This window comes from Rhinoderma darwinii, chromosome 4 (assembly GCF_050947455.1).
Source record: "Rhinoderma darwinii isolate aRhiDar2 chromosome 4, aRhiDar2.hap1, whole genome shotgun sequence".
In the NCBI taxonomy this organism is placed as follows: domain Eukaryota; kingdom Metazoa; phylum Chordata; class Amphibia; order Anura; family Rhinodermatidae; genus Rhinoderma; species Rhinoderma darwinii.
In genome coordinates this window covers 325,730,236-325,749,380 of record NC_134690.1, presented here as the reverse complement: position 1 = coordinate 325,749,380, position 19,145 = coordinate 325,730,236, and the positions used below count along the sequence as shown (strand labels likewise).

Below are 19,145 nucleotides of genomic sequence, written 5' to 3'. Positions count from 1 at the left end.
TCCGACTGTACATTATAATAATCTCTATTTATCTTTTCGTTTATATTCTAGATGAGAATTGGGATGATTTCCAGCTCCATGGATTTGAACCTTGCAATGAAAACTTTGTAACAGGATGCAATATCATCAATGGAAAATGTGAATGCGACACTATTCGGACCTGTAACAGTCCCTTTGAATTCCCCAACCAGGATTCATGTCACTCTGCCCTGAAAAGAATTGAAGGTAAGTCACGAGATGGCACGTTCCATATACCAAATACATCAGAGCATGTTCATCTGGCAGTATGGTTTCATATGATCTTGTGCTTTGCGGATGATATAATGCAAGTTCTTGTGGTATAATGTCATTGTATTGTGGGTGGTTATCAGTCTTGTGTTATTGTAGCGTGGGGATCGACAAATCCCAAGAGCCAGGTAGTCAACGTGCTTAGAAATGTGCTACTGGCTCCTAAGTTCTTATTGTCAGTCCACTAATAAAATCAGATTGGCTCTTGGGACTCATTCACACGAGCGTGAATCTCGTCAGTGTGCTGTGCGTTTAAACAACGCACAGCATACGGCGCCATTGATTTTCAATGGGGCTATTCACACATGCGTGAGTTTTCACGCAGCGAGTTTCCGTAGAGTGAAACTTACTGCATGTCCAGAAGTCAATGGGTTTGTGAAAACCACGGACAGCACATGGATGCACATCCGCGTGCTGTCCGTGTTTTACGCATCAATTCAATTGAAAACAAAGTTCTTGCCAGAGCGTGAAAAACACATGACACGCGCAAAGCACACTGATGCAAAACGCGACGCACACAGACAGATTTTACGCACGTAAATCTGTCACGCTCGTGTGAACGTAGCCTTAAAGTGTCTATATTGTAGATATTTGTTTCCATTGCATTTGGAAAGATGTTGGCCAACGGCACCATTAACACAACCGCTACCTGATGTTTAGTACATTAGGAAAGGCAAACCGTTTACTTGGATGGACCTATTTGGCTGTTTATTTCCCACAAATTGCAATGCTTTAAAAGGTATAGATTTAATTTTATATGTGACTGCACTTAGTGGCCAGTATATTATGCCCAAAGAACATTTGAAACTTTTTTTTCATCGTTTTTATAGAGCAGATATTGCTGTTTACTGGGAGGTACGGCCGTACACATGAGGCAGCTGTCGGCTGGCAGCTATTTCTATTTCTTACAATACCGGACATGTGATGTATGTGGATGGGCAAAGGGTGGCCCAATAAAGGTGGTCATACTAGGCTGGTGTGGTCCTGATGTGCATAAATCAATGAGCTACCGATGTATACAACGCTGGTTTATGTTTATATCAGATGGCTAATATACATTAAAACTTCTTTCTGATGTTCTGCTAATGCTGAGGATGAGAACAGTTCGACTTCTTAGGTTTACTGCTTTTATTGCAATTGTCCTAAACTTTATATATTGTGATTTTCTAAAGTTCAATTATCACTATTTTTATTATTATCAATATTTTTATTATTATTATTGTTATTATTTATATTAATAACAATAATATTATCCTGCCATGACTAATAATGAAAAAAAAGCCTTAAAGGTTGTATAAAAGTTTGAGCACTTTTTTCCTTTTTGAGATACAGCTTCTATTTATCCTGTCATGAACTTATATGTGATCGATAACCGGTAGATCCTGCATGTGAGAGACAGGCAGAACCCGCTGATCTGACGGATTCGGGTTTCAGTGCAAGATACAGCTTCTATGTTTCCGGAATACATAGAAGCTGTATCTCTATCTCAAAAAATAACACATTTGCTTAATAAAAAGTTGTCTAAAATCCCCATATACGTTGATCTTTATATATAAATATATATATATATATATATATATATATATATATATATATATATAAGCTCTAAGGTTTATACAGCCTTTAAACTGTTTTGTGGAACCAAGGAAACTTAATGTCACATATGTCTCCTGACTTGTGGAAACCCTAAAAATATCTGACCTTAACAGGTTGATGGGAAATTCTAGAATGATGCAGGGATGACTTTGGCTGAATGTCGGTTTCCAATGCCAGGTTTATTTTGTGTCTTTGCATCTGTCTGGCTCTGTGTAGTTATTAAGTGGACTTTCTGAACATATAAATGGGCCTATGTGCTGTGCCTCATGAAACATGATATTTTCCAAAGGAAAAAAAAAAAATAAAGTACCAATGGCTGAATTTTAAAGTGTGCTTGTGGGCAACACCATGAGAACGGATCATCTAAAAACGCAGCTCAAGATGCTTCTGGGATGTCCAAGGTGTGTTGGGGTGTCGTAGTCTGCATTCCTACAAATATTGTGTCCGGCTTGTGAAGACACCAGGTCCTGTGCCCCAAAGGGGATCTTCATTGGCACAAGACGGTAGTGGTTTTATTGTATCATTGCATCACATAAAGAATCTTTGCACATATTGGGGCTTATTTCATTCAAAGTAGGAATATTTACATTGAATAGCAAGAAAATATTTTTTGCAAAAAAATCATATTTTAGATGTCTTATGGATAAAAACTGTAACCGACTTCAGCAGCTCGATATTGCATTAGAATGACCGGTTTGATGTGTCAACCAGTCTTCATTCTTACCCGGCTCAGACCTCAGTCTTTTTATGACTCACTTTCTACCTGTATTTTTGATTGTTATTGCCGTGTGCCATTACCTGCTACCGTAAAATCCTTGGGAATAGTCTGGTATTGTTTACTCCAGATATTGTTTTCTTTCTTTCATGTAGACTTTTCTAAGTGTTATCTTTGCCTTTTCTTTGTTGAGAACTTGCTGTACTCCAATAATAAAGCAATGACTGCATTAGGGAGATGAGAGGTGTTTTATATATATATATATATATATATATATATATATATATATATATGTATATATATATATATATGTATATAATGTGTCTTATAATTTGAGGACGGCTCATTACAATAAGAAAAGGAAGGGGCATTTTATATTGTGTATGTGTACTGCTTTAGGTATAATCTCTCTGGATTCTAACTTTATTAACCCATTTTTGGAATTGTGATGAAACCATATATTTCTTTCCATTCCAGGTAGTTATACTCGCATACATAATTCCCTTAATACTTAGCCAGTTTATCCTTGGCTTACCTGTGCAGCTGCTTAAAATCCCCGGTTTACCTGTGGAGCCAGATTACATTTTGGATTTCGTGTAATCCCCCCACACTGATCATAATGTATAAAGTGCTGATTTCTACATTGCAAGCAAAGGAAGGCACCGATGTAGCGATCCTCCCAGATTAGATCATCTCGAATTGATTCAGTATCAGAATGTTCAAAAGATATCACCAAACATGCAAAGATATTTTGCTTCAATTTTGAAAACCGATGATTAAAAACAGGAACAGAAAAAAATAAAAAAATAATATTTCCCTTATGTAAACTTTACAGCAAATTCTTGCTTGTGCCGAAGCGAGATCTCTCTCTCTCTTTACAACCAGGAGTGATTCGGCTGATCGGGGGGGCCTGAATGTGAGGAAATCAAACTGCACTCCTCAGCACTATTCTAACCAATACCACTTCCTTCCCTCCTTTCCTTCCCTTTCATTCATTCATTCATTCATTCATTTATTCATTCAACAGCACTCCTCGGCACTATTCTAACCAATACCACTTCCTTCCCTTCATTTCCTTCACTTCCTTTCATTCATTCATTCTCTAAATTAACCCTATACACATCTAAGTCTACTTATTTTGAGACTGTTGGTAGGGAAGATATCAGTGTTTAAAAAAAAAAAAAAACACCAAAAATAAATACTTTCCTAAACTTTTTGTGCAAAATTTTAAATAAAATTGTCAATTTATAAGGGAAAAATTAATGAAGGGTTACAAAGTATTTGCAGTAAAAGTCAGTTTTCCCATGAGAATTTTTGGCTCTTTTTCTACAAAGTATACACAAATACAGCACTGGAATTTTATTTCGTTTGCCAATTCTGGCCTGAGAAACATAAATTAAACAAATTATACCTGTTGGAGATGAAGTTACGTCATTTGGAAGCAGAAAAGAAAACCACTCACACAGTCTGGTGGTAGATTTGCACATTTTGCTTAACCTTTCTTGTTAACAGATGAACAGGCAGCTAAATTAAGTGTAGTGTATGTAAGTGTACTGTCTGAGTCTTGACAGCTTGCAGCATCAGTGCTGCATGACAAAGTGTGTTAGCATGGATTTCATTATATCGCTGTGTGTACAGTGTCATTACAGTGTACAGTGAAGCTTAAGGACTGTTTACACCATTTCTACCCATAACGAGCGTCGATCTACCATGTAACAAGTCGATTGCCACTCGTTTAAAGGAACTTTTACACGGGCTGATGCAACATTATGGAGACGATTAATCATTAATGCAATTGTTTTCGGTCCGCGGACCCCTGTTTACCCAGTAGATTCGCTGCCGAAAACAATTATTTTTAAGGCTGCACAAAAGATGCCATCAGCCAACAGACCAGCTTTTGCTCATTTGTCGACTGATCGCTGACATGTTTACACAGGGCAATGATCAAGAACGAGTGTTCCTACGAACTCTTGTTCGACTGATTATAGGCCGATGTAAATGGGACTTTAGACATATACTGTGCATTGCGCTAGCAGACAAGGAGATATGACACCATGAAAAGGTTCAAAGTCAATTACATTCCCCATATACACTTACCTCATGTTCCTTTGTTTCAGTATAGCGCTCAATAGGCTTTGTGGTATTACTAGAAAAATACCAATGGCAAGTGTGTTTAGCGATAATCTCTGAATGTAATCTCACTCAAAAGACAGTGAGATATCAAACAATTATCATATAGACTGCTCTTGGTAATCCCCACTCCTCTTTTATCAGATTAGGTCAGACGTATAAGAAAATCCATATTGTCCCAGGAAGCATAATCTTCGGGCTAGGTATCATATCTTTAGCCTTCTCAATGAGAAAATTGGAAAACCTCTGCTAGGGGGAAGGAGTTGATCGATGGACATTATTTGTTGTGGCAGAGGCTAGAGGCGGACATTTGTATCTTGCACATTGTGTGACATTGGTATTGCTGAGCAAGGCGTTTCGATGACAATACAGTTTTTATTTTATACTAGATTAACAGCCATTTATACCCAGGGACAAGAAAGATTGCTATTAGCGTTTGACTCTTTGATGGTAGGACTTCTCTCTCTCAGAGTACTCTTTTCTACCTTCACAGTTATTTTATGTAATTGGTGAAAATTATGCCATAAACCTTTGTCAGCTGACCAGTCAAGAGCAAATGCTGGTTAGGACTAGCCGTACGTTCAATCTATCCATAAGTGTACGTGGCTAAAAAAAGAAAAATCCGTCTGTTCCTACCCTTTGTCTTCACTACAAGAGAAACATTTTCATGTCTTATGGTCATTTTCAGTCTTTTTAATATGACAGTGTTTTTCAAACAGTCCCACATAACCGCAACAGGTCAAGTATTGAGCACCTTGTTAGGATTGGTAGCAATGCATCATATGTTCTCTCTGCAGAAAATTTCTTAAACTATTTTAAAGGTGTACATAGTCTTTTCGTTCCTTTTAAAAAAAATAAAAATATCTATCCGTGTGTTCTGCTACTTTCTAAACACTTTTTATTAAAAATTATTTTTACTATCTGAGATACAGCTGCTTTGCATCCCGTATACAGAGCAGCTGTATCGTTTGCTGGGATCAGTCTCAGCTGGGTGGATCCACCTGTTATCGATCACATCTAAGTTATGACCTTAGACGTGATCGGTAACAGCTCGATCCTGCGTGCTAGAGACACGCAGGATCCGCTAACACTGAACCCTACAATGCCGTTGACCTGACGGATACAGGTTTTAGACATAGATACAGCTTCTCTGTATACAAAGCAGCTGTATCTCAAAAAGTAAAAATAATTTTTAATAGAAAGTATTTAGAAAGTTGCACAAAACACACTGATAGACATAAAAAAACATGATTTCAAAGGTGTACATAGCCTTTAAAATGGGACCTGTTGGATTACTTGAGAAGAGTAGTAGCGCTTTCCATGGTGGATTTCCAACCAGACAAAATTCCAGTAAATAACATAAAAATGGAAAGGTAGCAGGTTGAATCTTACCTGAGTTTTTATTTAATCCATCTTTTACTTATTTGCAAAACTAGGCCTAGGTCTCCGACATGAAATACAGCCTTCATACATTATGCTGCTTGATGCCATTTCTAAGTTACATGTCCTTTTCACAGCACTGGGTTAAAGCGTGAGATAAATGATCCCTTTCTTTGTGCATCCAAATTTCTAATGTATGTGGTAAGCAGACCTTCATTGTAAAGGGAGAAGGTGGCAGTGCCGTCGTATTCGCACACGTTTTGATTAACTCCCAATCATTCCTGAATAAGTGGATTTAAATAATTCATAGAAGAAAATAGTCAATAGTTGGCCTTGAATAGTAATGTGATAGCCAGTTCCCAGAAGGAGCATATTTATGCTAAGTCCTCATACTGTAAAGCTGGCCATACACTTTTCAACGAACCACCAGATATATCAAATATATAAGAACATTTGTAGTTGTTTTTCATGTTTTTTTAAAAGCTGCCATGTAACAGGAAAAAAGGCTTTGAAACATCACATAGTCCAAATTATTAAAATGATATAGGTTAGACTCAATTTACACCGAGTCTCTAATGCATGCAGACTTTATAGCCAAATGTATGCCAAAGCAATGTCCTTTTGGCATTCTTTTGACCAGTCTATTTTCGGATATGGTACTAATAGAGTTTTCCGGTAAATAAGGTGTTATGGGATTTCTTGCAAAATACAAATTTAAGCTCACATTTAAGATTCTAAATGCAGCCAAGTCAAACTATCGTATTAAGGCCCTGCTTCCATCCCGTTTCTGATTTTCTTTTAGCGTGTACGTCAGGAGGGCTCCCGAGGTGAACGCTTACCATGTCCATATGACTCCATTAGCCCAACGGAGGCCAAGAGAGTGTACTTTTGGCCTCCGTCGGGTTGGTATATGTTAGTATACTTTTTTTTTTTTTAAGGAATGAATAGCGTGCTGGACTATGTTATTCCATGATGTCACAATACACAATTCTAAAAAATACCAATAATAATAAAATAAATAAATAAAACAAAGTGTGGATAAAAAGGTCGCAATGCTTTATTAAGGCGGGATTCACACGAACGGGTCGTTCCCGAGCCCGAGTGCCGGCCGGTAAAATCGCCCATTCTGCCCGGCCGGCTTGCATAAAGTTTTGCATCCGTGCCGGGCCGGGCAGATCCGGACAGTGACATCAGCGGCAACTCCTGAAGGGGAATCCCCATGTGTTTGGGGATTCCGCTTCAGGCGTTTCCCCTGATGTCACTGCCCAGATATGGACAGAGACATCAAGCTCTCTGTCCAGGAGCGGAATCCCCGAAAACACGGGGATTCCGCGGCTAGCACATAGCAGGGCGGGGAGATACCTCCCCGCTCTGCTATAGTGGCGTCGCTACAGTAGTAGCAGCCGCAGCAGCTGCTGCTACTAGCGGCGCCATCGAAGGTGTCGCCGGGCCAGGAAAACAAGCAGGGGACGGGAGCCAGCGCAGCGCTCCCTTCCATCTGCTGTACACCCCGGCCCTGCCACACAGTGTACAGCGATGCCATTCGTCCGAATGGCATCAACTCCTCCTCCTCACATGCACTCTACGCTGTGAGGAGGAGATAGAGTGCTAGCGCCGGGAAACCCGGCCATCACTCGGAACACATTCCGGTGATGGCCGTGTAATACCCGGCCCCATAGACTTCTATGGGAGCCGGGCGGCCGGGTACCCGGGCGAAGATAGAGCATGTCCTATTTTTTGACGGCCGGATTTCCCGGCCGTCAAAAAATCGGTCGTGTGAATAGCCCCATTAGGGGTCTATTATTCCTAATGCAGCCGGGTGCCGGACGATTTATGAACGGCCGGCACCTGGCCGGGAAACCCTGCCGTGTGAATGAGGCCTAAGGGTTACCAAATAATAATAATATTAAATTATCATAAATATAAAATAACCATAAATATTTAAAACCAATAAAATATATCACATATAATAATAAATCAGTTTAATAAACCCGTCACCCATCAATAGATGGGAGACAAAAACCCCACTAATAAAATATTGCGACAAAAGTATGAGTAAAAATTAAACAGGAAGGGAGGGTGGGGCGCTGGTCCTCAGGAAAAGCTGCTACTGGCACCGAACCCGCTGAAATGAGCTACTTTTTAAATACAAATTTTCCCGCCGCTGTGGCTTGTGGCCAATCAGGAAACAACGCTAGGTGCTGGGCAGATTAGCAGAAGATTCTAGAAGCTGTTTCCCGCCACAGCGACCAAATCCAAGAAGGAATTCAGGTGCTAGGCAGAAGAGCAGAAACATCTGGAGTTCATGGTAAGTACCACTGTAACATAAAAAAGGAGGGGGAGGAGAGCATACCAAAAAACAAAAACAACATTAAAAAAGTAGTTTTTGTTTAATTTTTAATGTGTCCGTGCCATCATGTGTCCCCCAAGCAATACTGCTCTGGGGGGGCCCTATCATTCTGCGGGATCTGCAAACAAAGTACATGTGTATATCACGGTCATGTTTTTTTTTAACATGGGAGCCTATGGGTGACATATGCCACTGTTTGACATGTCAGAGACATCTGTTTAACAGATACATCATGGGCTTCTCAATAGCTATTCATGACTTATCCGTTAAACGAAGCCTAATAGCGGCATCCGTCAACCATAGACTAAAATGGTATCCATTTAGCGAATACGTCATGAACTCTTATCACCCCAGTTCACAACATATCCGCTTGACTGATACCATTAAAGTCTATTTTGACGTTTGCCACTGTTAAGTAACCGTTACAGCCTACATTTAACGCATACATCGGGAGATTTTTCTCGTACGCATTAAACGTTAGTAAAACCGTGATGTGAACAGGGCCTAAGATGGTGACTTACTGGTTCCTACACGCAGTAATCCATTATATTAAACAGGAAATACTGACGTCATGCAACAGTGCTTCAACAGTTAATGCAGGTCTTTTACGGACACATATGTGACAAGAAGCGGATTCCACTTTTCTGACAATCATTCTGTTTTCTGGATAAATTCTCATATACATTTTAGTAAAGTAAAGGCAGTGAACAAAATGCAGATAAATAAAACTGGGCAAGATAACCTATGTATACTGAATGTTTAAAAATTCACACTTTCTTCATAAAACAATTTTATTTTAAACTAATCCTTTAGTAAAATTTCCCTTTTCTGCCACTTTACATTGAAATGTATTCCTCCAGATTTTGGCAGTGATTTCCTCCATGGAACATGGTCTTCTCTCGTCTCCCTGGGCGCCAGACCTGGTGGTAGAAAGCTTAATCCGAAGAAAATCATGCATAAGTCCTAGTGTGTGCGTGACGCTGGCTGCCGCACGCTATCTGCAATAAACACGTGTTGGGATGTGAAATAGAAACTCTCGGGGAATAGAATCGCATTGAGGCCTTATGGTGAAAAAACAACAATGGCCTTTCTTTTTTATTTTACATGTTAAACAGAGTATCGTCGCTCCAGGACACTCTGTGCAGATTGTAATCACAATTCTACAGTTTTCGTGTACACCTTCAAAACAAACCCTAACATCTAATAAATGACAAGACGGGACATGTCTTACAATTTGATGAGGTTTTAAAGGCCTTTTAATATTGTGCAAATATCATGACATTAGACAAATTTAGATTTAAATGATTAGCTTTAGCCAGGAAAATTAAATGAATTAGCCTGCCGTAAAATAAAGGAAATTCCAGTTATAAGGGATTAATTTAAGAACACCCTAGGATATACTGGTATATTGTGTTATGCCTGGAGATGCAAAGAACACCAAAGATAGAAGTCATCCACCGCCTATCCGGCCCTGCACTTAGCAGAACACAGTGGGGCAGAATTACTAATACTTTCTAAGTTTGTAGACATCGTGAACATAAATTTGGCACATTTTCTGACTGCATTATCTATCAAAATGGTATGATAAATTTGCCACATCTTGCTAGACATGTTAGACAATTTTCTCTTCCTTATACCATTATTATTATTATATGGTTAGCCTAGTTCACGCCAGGTGTCACATTTTAAGTCACTCCTTTCTGCTACACCACGCCTCTCTCGTTAAACCACACCCCCTTGTTGAGGGTGTTGAAAAAATGTCTAAAACCGTTCATAAATATGGCGCACAGCATGTACATCAGAATTCTGGCCCAATTTGCATAGTAAATCTGACCCAGTGTCTCAGTTTTTCCTAGAGTGTTACTTTAAAAAAGAATGCTAATCGTAGTTATTTCAAGAGAACCTTAAAAGAGACCTAACAGTAGAAATATATAAATGACCCATTAGTGCACACTAAAAGTATGAAAAACCTCATTAACGTTTCACTTCTATAATGAGATATTGCTTGAAGTTACAGGCCCTAAAGGCCGTATTACACCGGCCGATAGTCGACCGGTTCAGCAAGCGCCGATCGTTGATCGTTGCTCGTTTGCTCCTGTCACACGGAGCTATGGATGGGGACGAGCGGTCGTTACTCCGATCGCTCGTTCCCATACGTTATTATCATGTCGGCAGCGCGTCTCTGCTGCCGACAACGATAATATTTTACTTTTTAAAGACGATACGATCAGCAAATAAACGAGCTTTGCTCGTTCATCTGTTGATCGCTGCAAAGGTTTACACAGGGCAATTATCGCCAACGATCCTTCTACGAACGCTTGTCTGCCCTGATAATCGCCCAGTGTAAAACCCCCTTAAGTGTGAGACTGCACTATTTGAGATTCTGATAGGAACACAAGGTGTTCGTATTTCTCTCATGGTAAATGTATTTATGTTATGCCCGCTGTCGCTGACTGCTGGCACGTCACACTTACTGGCAACCGCAGGACTGTATCTTCATGTCGCCGTCTCTCTCCTCAGAGACATTGACACACACGGCTGCAATACTCTCTTGTGTCCTGTAGGGTGCGCGCGCTCACTCCCGGCCTTAAATGGCCAGCGCACGCACCTGTCTAAGGTTTCCCAATCAACCCAGTAACACCCTGGACTTTAAAAAGGGCCCTGCCCTTCCTCTCCTTGCCTGAGCATTGTTTGTATTCCTGTGTTTGTCTATGCAAATGAACCCTTAGTTGCATCCTGCTCCCAGTTTTCCCATATCCTGCTTCCTGTATCCTGTTGCTGTGTTTGTTCCTGAGCCTAAGCCTATTGTGGGAGTCGTGTGTTCCTCATATGCCACATCTGTTGCCATCTGCCACGTCCGGTGTCATCTGCTACGCCAAGCATAATCTGCCTGCTTCACCACGTGTCTGCTACTCTGAGTACTTGCCTGATCTTCCACCCAGGTACCCATATCCGAGAGACTGTTATTGACTGTTTGGCCAGCTGCTTCTCCGCTACGGCGGAGCGGCCTAGTGGGTCCACATGCCCCACAGCCGTGACAATTTATGGGGATTAAAATCACCACCCATATCAATGTTCACACTTATACACACATATTTACCACTTATGAAGCCGGATAGATAAAGAAGGTGTTTTGATTCTCCACAAGGTCTCCATAAATTAATGTAGTACAGCCTATCTGGAGGCAGAATGTTATAGAGGAGGGGCTGAGCAGATTGATGGACAATTTTGTGGAAAAAGATTCAGGATAACCTGTAATTTATTCACGTAAATCCCTGCTCACTGTAGGATAAAGAGTCCAGTGGGCGGTCTCAAATCTTGATTGACAGCCTTCACTGTTTGAGTATGAATACTGAAATAGGACAGCCCATTGGACTCTTAAACCCAGAGTTGGCAGGTATTTAAATCAATAAATTACAAGTTATCCTGAATGTTTTGCATTACAACTTTCTATCAATCTGCTGAGTTCCTCCTGCTCTATAACATGCTGCCTGCAGATTGGATTGCATGTTTGTCATTTCAGATTCCCTTTAAAATGTGTTTCATATTTTAATCTAAGCTAAATAACATTTGAGGGTATGTGCACACGTAGTGACCAAAAACGTCTGAAAATCCAGAGCTGTTTTCAAGGGAAAACAGACCCTGCTTTTCAGACGTCTTTTGACCAACTCGCATTTTTCGTGGCGTTTTTCGCGCCGTTTTCGCGGCGTTTTTTACGTCCGTTTTTGGAGCTGTTTTCATTGGAGTCTATGAGAAAACAGCTCCAAAAACGTCCAAAGAAGTGTCCTGCACTTCTTTGGACGAGGCTGTATTTTTACGCGTCGTCGTTTGACAGCTGTCAAACGACGACGCGTAAATAACAGGTCGTCTGCACAGTACGTCGGCAAACCCATTCAAATGAATGGGCAGATGTTTGCCGACGTATTGTAGCCCTATTTTCAGACGTAAAACGAGGCATAATACGCCTCGTTTACGTCTGAAAATAGGTCGTGTGAACCCAGCCTTACACATTTCTTCTGGAAGTTCTCCCTTACAGATGATTAACCACATATATTTTTTTACTGCTGCCACACATCTAGTTAGGTTTATTCGCATATAGAGATAGTTGTGAAGTTCCCTAAAGCTCCCCATCGTCCGATGTGATGCGGCGGTCTTTGGATATCCGGGATAATAATGATATGGAGTCATGGTGGCTGTTTATTATTATCTGGATTTTTTTTCTGTTGGCTGGACAAGGATAATCTGTAGATCTTCAGGAACTCAACCAGTCGGGCATATATTAAAGCTGATGTCAATGTAGAACCGCAAGAACGCTAAACAGTTAGATATTGACATTCTTTTAAATATATAACAATGCTTTAATAGCTGCCTGATTGGTTGAGTTCCTGGACATCTCATCGGATGACGAGGATCTCTAGGGACCTGTACAACTACCTCTATATGCGAATACCTTCAACTATCACAACTATGACATAATTGTAACTTGTATAGACTCACTATCTCGATATACTACACTGTGACGCGGGCAATTTGTATTTGGTACCCTATAGATCATTTGTGGGAAAATCTGACATTCCACGCACCCACGGCCAGGTTCTCTATTCTCATAATAACCAATACAGCAACTGCCACCAGAAGTAGCGCAGAGAAATGTTGTTTGTTTGAAACTTTTACCCTTGCGCCAATTTCCCAACTCTTCTTTGCTAACAATGCTGTTTTTTTCAGGAGAGTCCTGCACAGTTTCTCACCACCCAATAGCAAAACTGGTTGGGACAAATGTTTTGCTGTCATTCTCATGCTTTTATTTGGTCTAATATTTTTACTACATAGTAAAACTGAAGGTGAATATGTTACCGCACGGCCATATAGATCAACAACTTCTGTATGCAGTAGGCACCGTACTGCCTTGGTATCTTGAAATGTTGAGCTCAGATAGAGATTTCCGATTTTACAAATTTTTTAGAGCCTATGAAAATGCAGTTTACTAGTCTGTAGTCATATTTCTGCCTCAATGGCAGCATCACAAGCACACTGTGTAGAAGAGTCAAAATGCCTGGAAGTTTGTAACATTGGTTGCATGCACGTTGAAGACAGCGACATTACTGAAGTACATACATGTACACTCCCGTTCAAAAGTTTAGGGTCACTTAGAAATTTCCTTATTTTTGAAAGAAAAGCACAGTTTTTTTCAATGAAGATGACATTAAATTAATCAGAAATACACTCTATACATTGTTAATGTTATAAATGACTATTCTAGCTGCAAACGTCTGGTTTTTAATGCAATATCTACATAGGTGTATAGAGGCCCATTTAAAGCAACCATCACTCCAGTGTTCTAATGGTACATTGTGTTTGCTAACTGTGTTAGAAGGGTAATGGATGATTAGAAAACACTTGAAAACCCTTGTGCAATTATGTTAGCACCGCTGTAAACAGTTTTGCTGTTTAGAGGAGCTATAAAACTGACCTTCCTTTGAGCTAGTTGAGAATCTGGAGCATTACATTTGTGGGTTCGATTAAACTCTCAAAATGGCTAGAAAAAGAGAGCTTTCATGTGAAACTCGATAGTCTATTCTTGTTCTTAGAAATTAAGGCTATTCCATGCGAGAAATTGCCAAGAAACTGAAGATTTCCTATAGCGGTGTGTACTACTCCCTTCAGAGGACAGCACAAACAGGCTCTAACCAGGGTAGAAAGAGAAGTGGTAGGCCCCGCTGCACAACTGAGCAACAAGACAAGTACATTAGAGTCTCTAGTTTGAGAAATAGACGCCTCACAGGTCCTCAACTGGCAGCTTCATTAAATAGTACCCGCAAAACGCCAGTGTCAATGTCTACAGTGAAGAGGCGACTCCGGGATGCTGGCCTTCAGGGCAGAGTGGCAAAGAAAAAGCCATATCTGAGACTGGCTAATAAAAGGAAAAGATTAATATGGGCAAAAGCACACAGACATTGGACAGAGGAAGATTGGGAAAAAGTGTTATGGGCAGACGAATCGAAGTTTGAGGTGTTTGGATCACACAGAAGAACATTTGTGACACGCAGAACAACTGAAAAGATGCTGGAAGAGTGCCTGACGCCATCTGTCAAGCATGGTGGAGGTAATGTGATGGTCTGGGGTTGCTTTGGTGCTGGTAAAGTGGGGGATTTGTACAAGGTAAAAGGGATTTTGAATAAGGAAGGCTATCACTCCATTTTGCAACGCCGTGCCATACCCTGTGGACAGCGCTTGATTGGAGCCAATTTCATCCTACAACAGGACAATGACCCAAAGCTCACCTCCAAATTATGCAAGAACTATTTAGGGAAGAAGCCAGTATTCTATCTGTAATGGAGTGGCCAGCGCAGTCACCAGATCTCAACCCCATAGAGCTGTTGTGGGAGCAGCTTGACCGTATGGTACGCAAGAAGTGCCCATCAAGCCAATCCAACTTGTGGGAGGGCCTTCTGGAAGCATGGGGTGAAATTTATCCCGATTACCTCAGCAAATGAACAGCTAGAATGCCAAAGGTCTGCAATGCTGGAATTGCTGCAAATGGAGCATTCTTTGACGAAAACAAAGTTTGAAGGAGAAAATTATTATTTGAAATAAAAATCATTATTTCTAACCTTGTCAATGTCTTGACTATATTTTCTAGTCATTTTGCATCTCATTTGATAAATATAAGTGTGAGTTTTCATGGAAAACACAAAATTGTCTGGGTGACCCTAAACTTTTGAACGGTAGTGTATGTGATCACTTTGTGTATACACCAGTACCAAATGTTTATGGTCCATTATACAATGGTATGTCTGAGGAACATTTTCTCAAATCTGTTGATGCCTTGGTGCCATGACCTGGAAGCAGTAGAGGATGACGATCCATAAATGGAACACAAGTATTTTGAGAGGAGACATCTGGGATGGATTAGTGGAAAGAATTATGATTTTTTTTTATTTCAGGAGTTCATTCTTAGTAGTCTTTGGATTTATCTTTCTCTCTTTTCCTGCAGTTTTTCTGGCATTTACAATAAACCACCGCACCCAAGGGATGTTGTGCTACTGAAACAAAATTCCAAATATTTTCTCCGGGTGTGGAAAGAAGAAAAGTATGAGAGATGTGAATTAGCGAGATTCTTTTTCACTAGCTTGACTGATTTCCAGAAATCCCCTTCAGAACTAGAGTGGAGGGTCAGCAACCCATTTCTGTACAGCTAACAGGTCTTTTGGGCATTGTGCCTATTTTTTAGTGAGCCGGTCTTTATTGTTGTTACAACATCAGACCAAGCATATTGTTATTCCCTGTACATTATTTGTACATAATCTATATTATAATACAAACACGAATGTTTCCATTCACTGCTACTTATATTAGAAAGTTTCATAACTTTTCATTATACAATTAAAAACTTGGTTGTAATTTTTTTTTTCAGTCTTAATGGGGTTGTCGCACCTCCCACTATTATCGAACAGACATCCTAGAGATACATTTGACTAAAAACAAAGCTGTTACAATGTTTTACATCATTTATAATACTTACCTGTCTCTTTTTTTTGGCACTCGATGCCCCCAATATGCCGCGTTGTGATGCCTGGTTTGGGAGGCAGGCTATTACCCTGCCCCATGTGACCGCTGGCAAGCATTTTTCCGACAATAATATAGTGAATCGGCACCCATCAGCACCGTACGCCCCTTTCCTCTATGGCTCCAAACAACCCAGGCAGACAGCTGTCTGTATCAGTGCAGACACAGCAGCATGGCTCAGGGCTACTGCCAATGCGGAGCCGCCATGTACTAAATTACTGAGACTGAAGGACAAGGGGGTTATGCCCAGTGGCTGCGCACATGGATTCGGAGGACGGCTGTTTGCTCACTGTACATGCACGTCCTGTCCTCCCTTTCGTGGACCAAAGGGACCCTCATGTACCGCAGCTCTGCCTTTTTCATGAAAAATTATGCATTTTCAATCATTTATTGTAATTGCAGATTTGATTATAGCAACATAAGCAGACACTCTACGGCCAGATATTGAGATGAGACTACCCGTTTACGCAGTCCAATTTTGGTGATCACGAGCCTGCAGCTTACCCCATTTACAATACACTCCTGTAACTATTGTGCATTAGGATGGAGACTGGTCGTGTCGTAAGGAAAAATACTGAAAAATAATAATTTTCTTTGCTGTCTACAGTCATTAAAACATTACCTTGTTACTTAAAGAGTATCTTTCATTTCAAGAAGAATTGTTTCACTGTAAGATAAATTCTAAATGAAATGACTGTCTAGTCGTACAGAATTGTTGGCTCATGTGACAGATGAATAAAAATGAAGCACTAGTTAAATATGTTTGGCGTTGGCAATGTTCTTCCAGAAGCCGAGCAATATCCAACAATCCTTAAAAAATATCCATATCTTTTGTTTTTTTCATTATGTTCATTTGACCTTCTAAAAAGGACAGTCGCATAGCAAAGGAAATGCCTTAGATTCCTGCATCTGGGTTTGTGTCTTTATATTTTGTTGGCACGGTTACAGCAACAGCCTTTTTCTTTCACTCAATCCTCATGTGTTCTTGTTCAGATGGACAGAAGAGCAGCAGCTTTGCCAAAACCAACATGTTTCTGCTCCTGGGCCGGGCACCGTTGCATTGCTTGTTGTTTCAGAAGGCGGCAAATGCGATAGTAAAGAGATGAAGGGATGGGGGAGCGCGTTAAATAATGGGATGAGTCCCAGCAGTTTAAAAGGAGGTCTTCACCTATGAAGTACATAACATACTTTTTAGGTGTCAAAACAATGTTTTTATTTGTTCGTATGTTTTTACAGAACATTATTATGTCCTGTGTTTTCATACGAAGGGGCTATTTATTCTCTTTATTCCATGCCTACTACATGATACAGCAGGATGGATGGACAGATGGGCTTTCTGCATTAGTATTACAAGACTCCCACAAAACAATAATGGCTTTAAGTCATGGCCTTTTTACTCTGATTTTTAAAACTACCAGACGATCAGTAATTTGAAAAAAAATCTTTTCTGAGGATCGGATGAAGATTTCCACTCTACCGATCCTCATAGCCGGTGAATCGGAAACTCCTCATGGCTGGGTGAGGTGCCTCAGTGTCGCCTAGCGATGGCTCTTGCAAGTACCTTGTGTAAATGTTGCTATAAGTTGCGTTTACAGTTACAGATGGTGCTGCTGATAAAAATGATTTTTATGGTGGCACAATCGATCAAGATCAACGATAGTTTTATGGTTATTTGTTGATCAATTCTCACTTTCACACAGGCCAATTATCGTTATGATTGGTCGAAAAATGAAAACCGTGGTGATAATTGACCGGTGTTATTGGGACTTTAAAAAGCAGTGTATTTGCAGTTCTAGACATAGTCACATGGATATGAACAAAATAAGCATTGTATCCTTTCTGTTCAGCATTTTCCATTTTGGCAACATCTAGATTTGTTTGCTTAATTCCTAATATCCTACAGCAGACTATTGCCTAATACTACACTGCATTGAAGCTTTAGGGGAATGCTTATTGAGCAGAATTCCTTTTAACTGACCCACAGGAGAGTTCTTTGTACATCAACATGAACAAGAGGGCTGTCAGAAAAGCACATGTATAGCCAAGACACTAATGAATCCCCAGGTTGGTTTATTAAAAGGTTCTACCTGCAAATAATTTAGATTTCATAGCTAAAAGCCTGTTTAGTCGCTCTTCAAGCCCGAATTTGAAACCTTTGATGATATACGTTAGCACATAATACACTTGAGAATTTTCATTTTATTGAATATACAGTGCATTCGGAAAGTCTTCAGACTTATGTTGATGCCTTGTGCTAAAATAAAACAAAATTCAAGTTTTTCCCCATCATTCTTCACTCAATACCCCATAATGACAAAGTGGAAACACAATGTTAGTAATCTTTGCTAATTTATTGAAAAGGAAAAACTAAAATATTGCATTGACATAAGTATTCAGACCCTTTACTCAGTACTTAGTTGAAGCACCTTTGGCAGCGATAACAGACTCCAGTCTTCTTGGGTATAATGCCACAAGGTTTGCACACCTGGATTTGGGGATTTTCTGACATTCTACTCTAGAGATCCTCTCCAGCTCTGTCAGGTTGGATGGGCACCATCGGTGGGCAGCCATTTTCAGGTCTCTCCAGACTTGTTCTAATGGGTTCAAGTCAGGGCTCTGGCTGGGCCACTCCAGGACATTCACAGAGTTGTCCCTAAGCCACTCCTGTGCTGTGGCTGTGTTCTTAGGGTCATAGTCTTGTTGGAAGGTGAACCTTTAGCCCAGTCTGAGGTACAGAGCGCTCTGGATCAGGTTTTCATTACGAGTATCTTTGTACTTTGTTTTATTCATCTCTCCGTCAACCCTGAACAGTCTCCCTGTCCCAGCTGCCCCTTAAACACCAACACAGCATGATGCTACCACCAACATGTTTCACTGTAGGGATGGTATTGGGCAGGTGATGAGCAGTGTCTGGTTTCCTCCAGACAAGACGCTTAGAATTGAGGCTAAAAAGTTCAATCTTGGTTTCATCAAACCACAGAATCTTGTTTCTCACAGTCTGAGATTCCTTTAGGTGCTTTTTTGCAAACTCCAGACGGGCACATGTGTCTTTCTGGCCACTCTACCAATCTTGGCTTTATGGCAAAGTGCTGCAGTGATGGTTGACCTTCTGAAAGTTTC

General features: G+C 40.4%; 1 protein-coding gene across 1 annotated transcript in view; it reads left to right on the top strand.

The window, feature by feature from the left end:
- The window catches only part of CRIM1 (cysteine rich transmembrane BMP regulator 1), a 721,727-nt gene that overhangs the window by 111,080 nt on the left and 591,502 nt on the right, over positions 1-19,145 (top strand). The window contains exon 2 of the mRNA XM_075862815.1: positions 52-225. Coding sequence (XP_075718930.1) covers positions 52-225 — 174 coding nt within the window. The remainder of the gene's footprint in view (positions 1-51; positions 226-19,145) is intronic.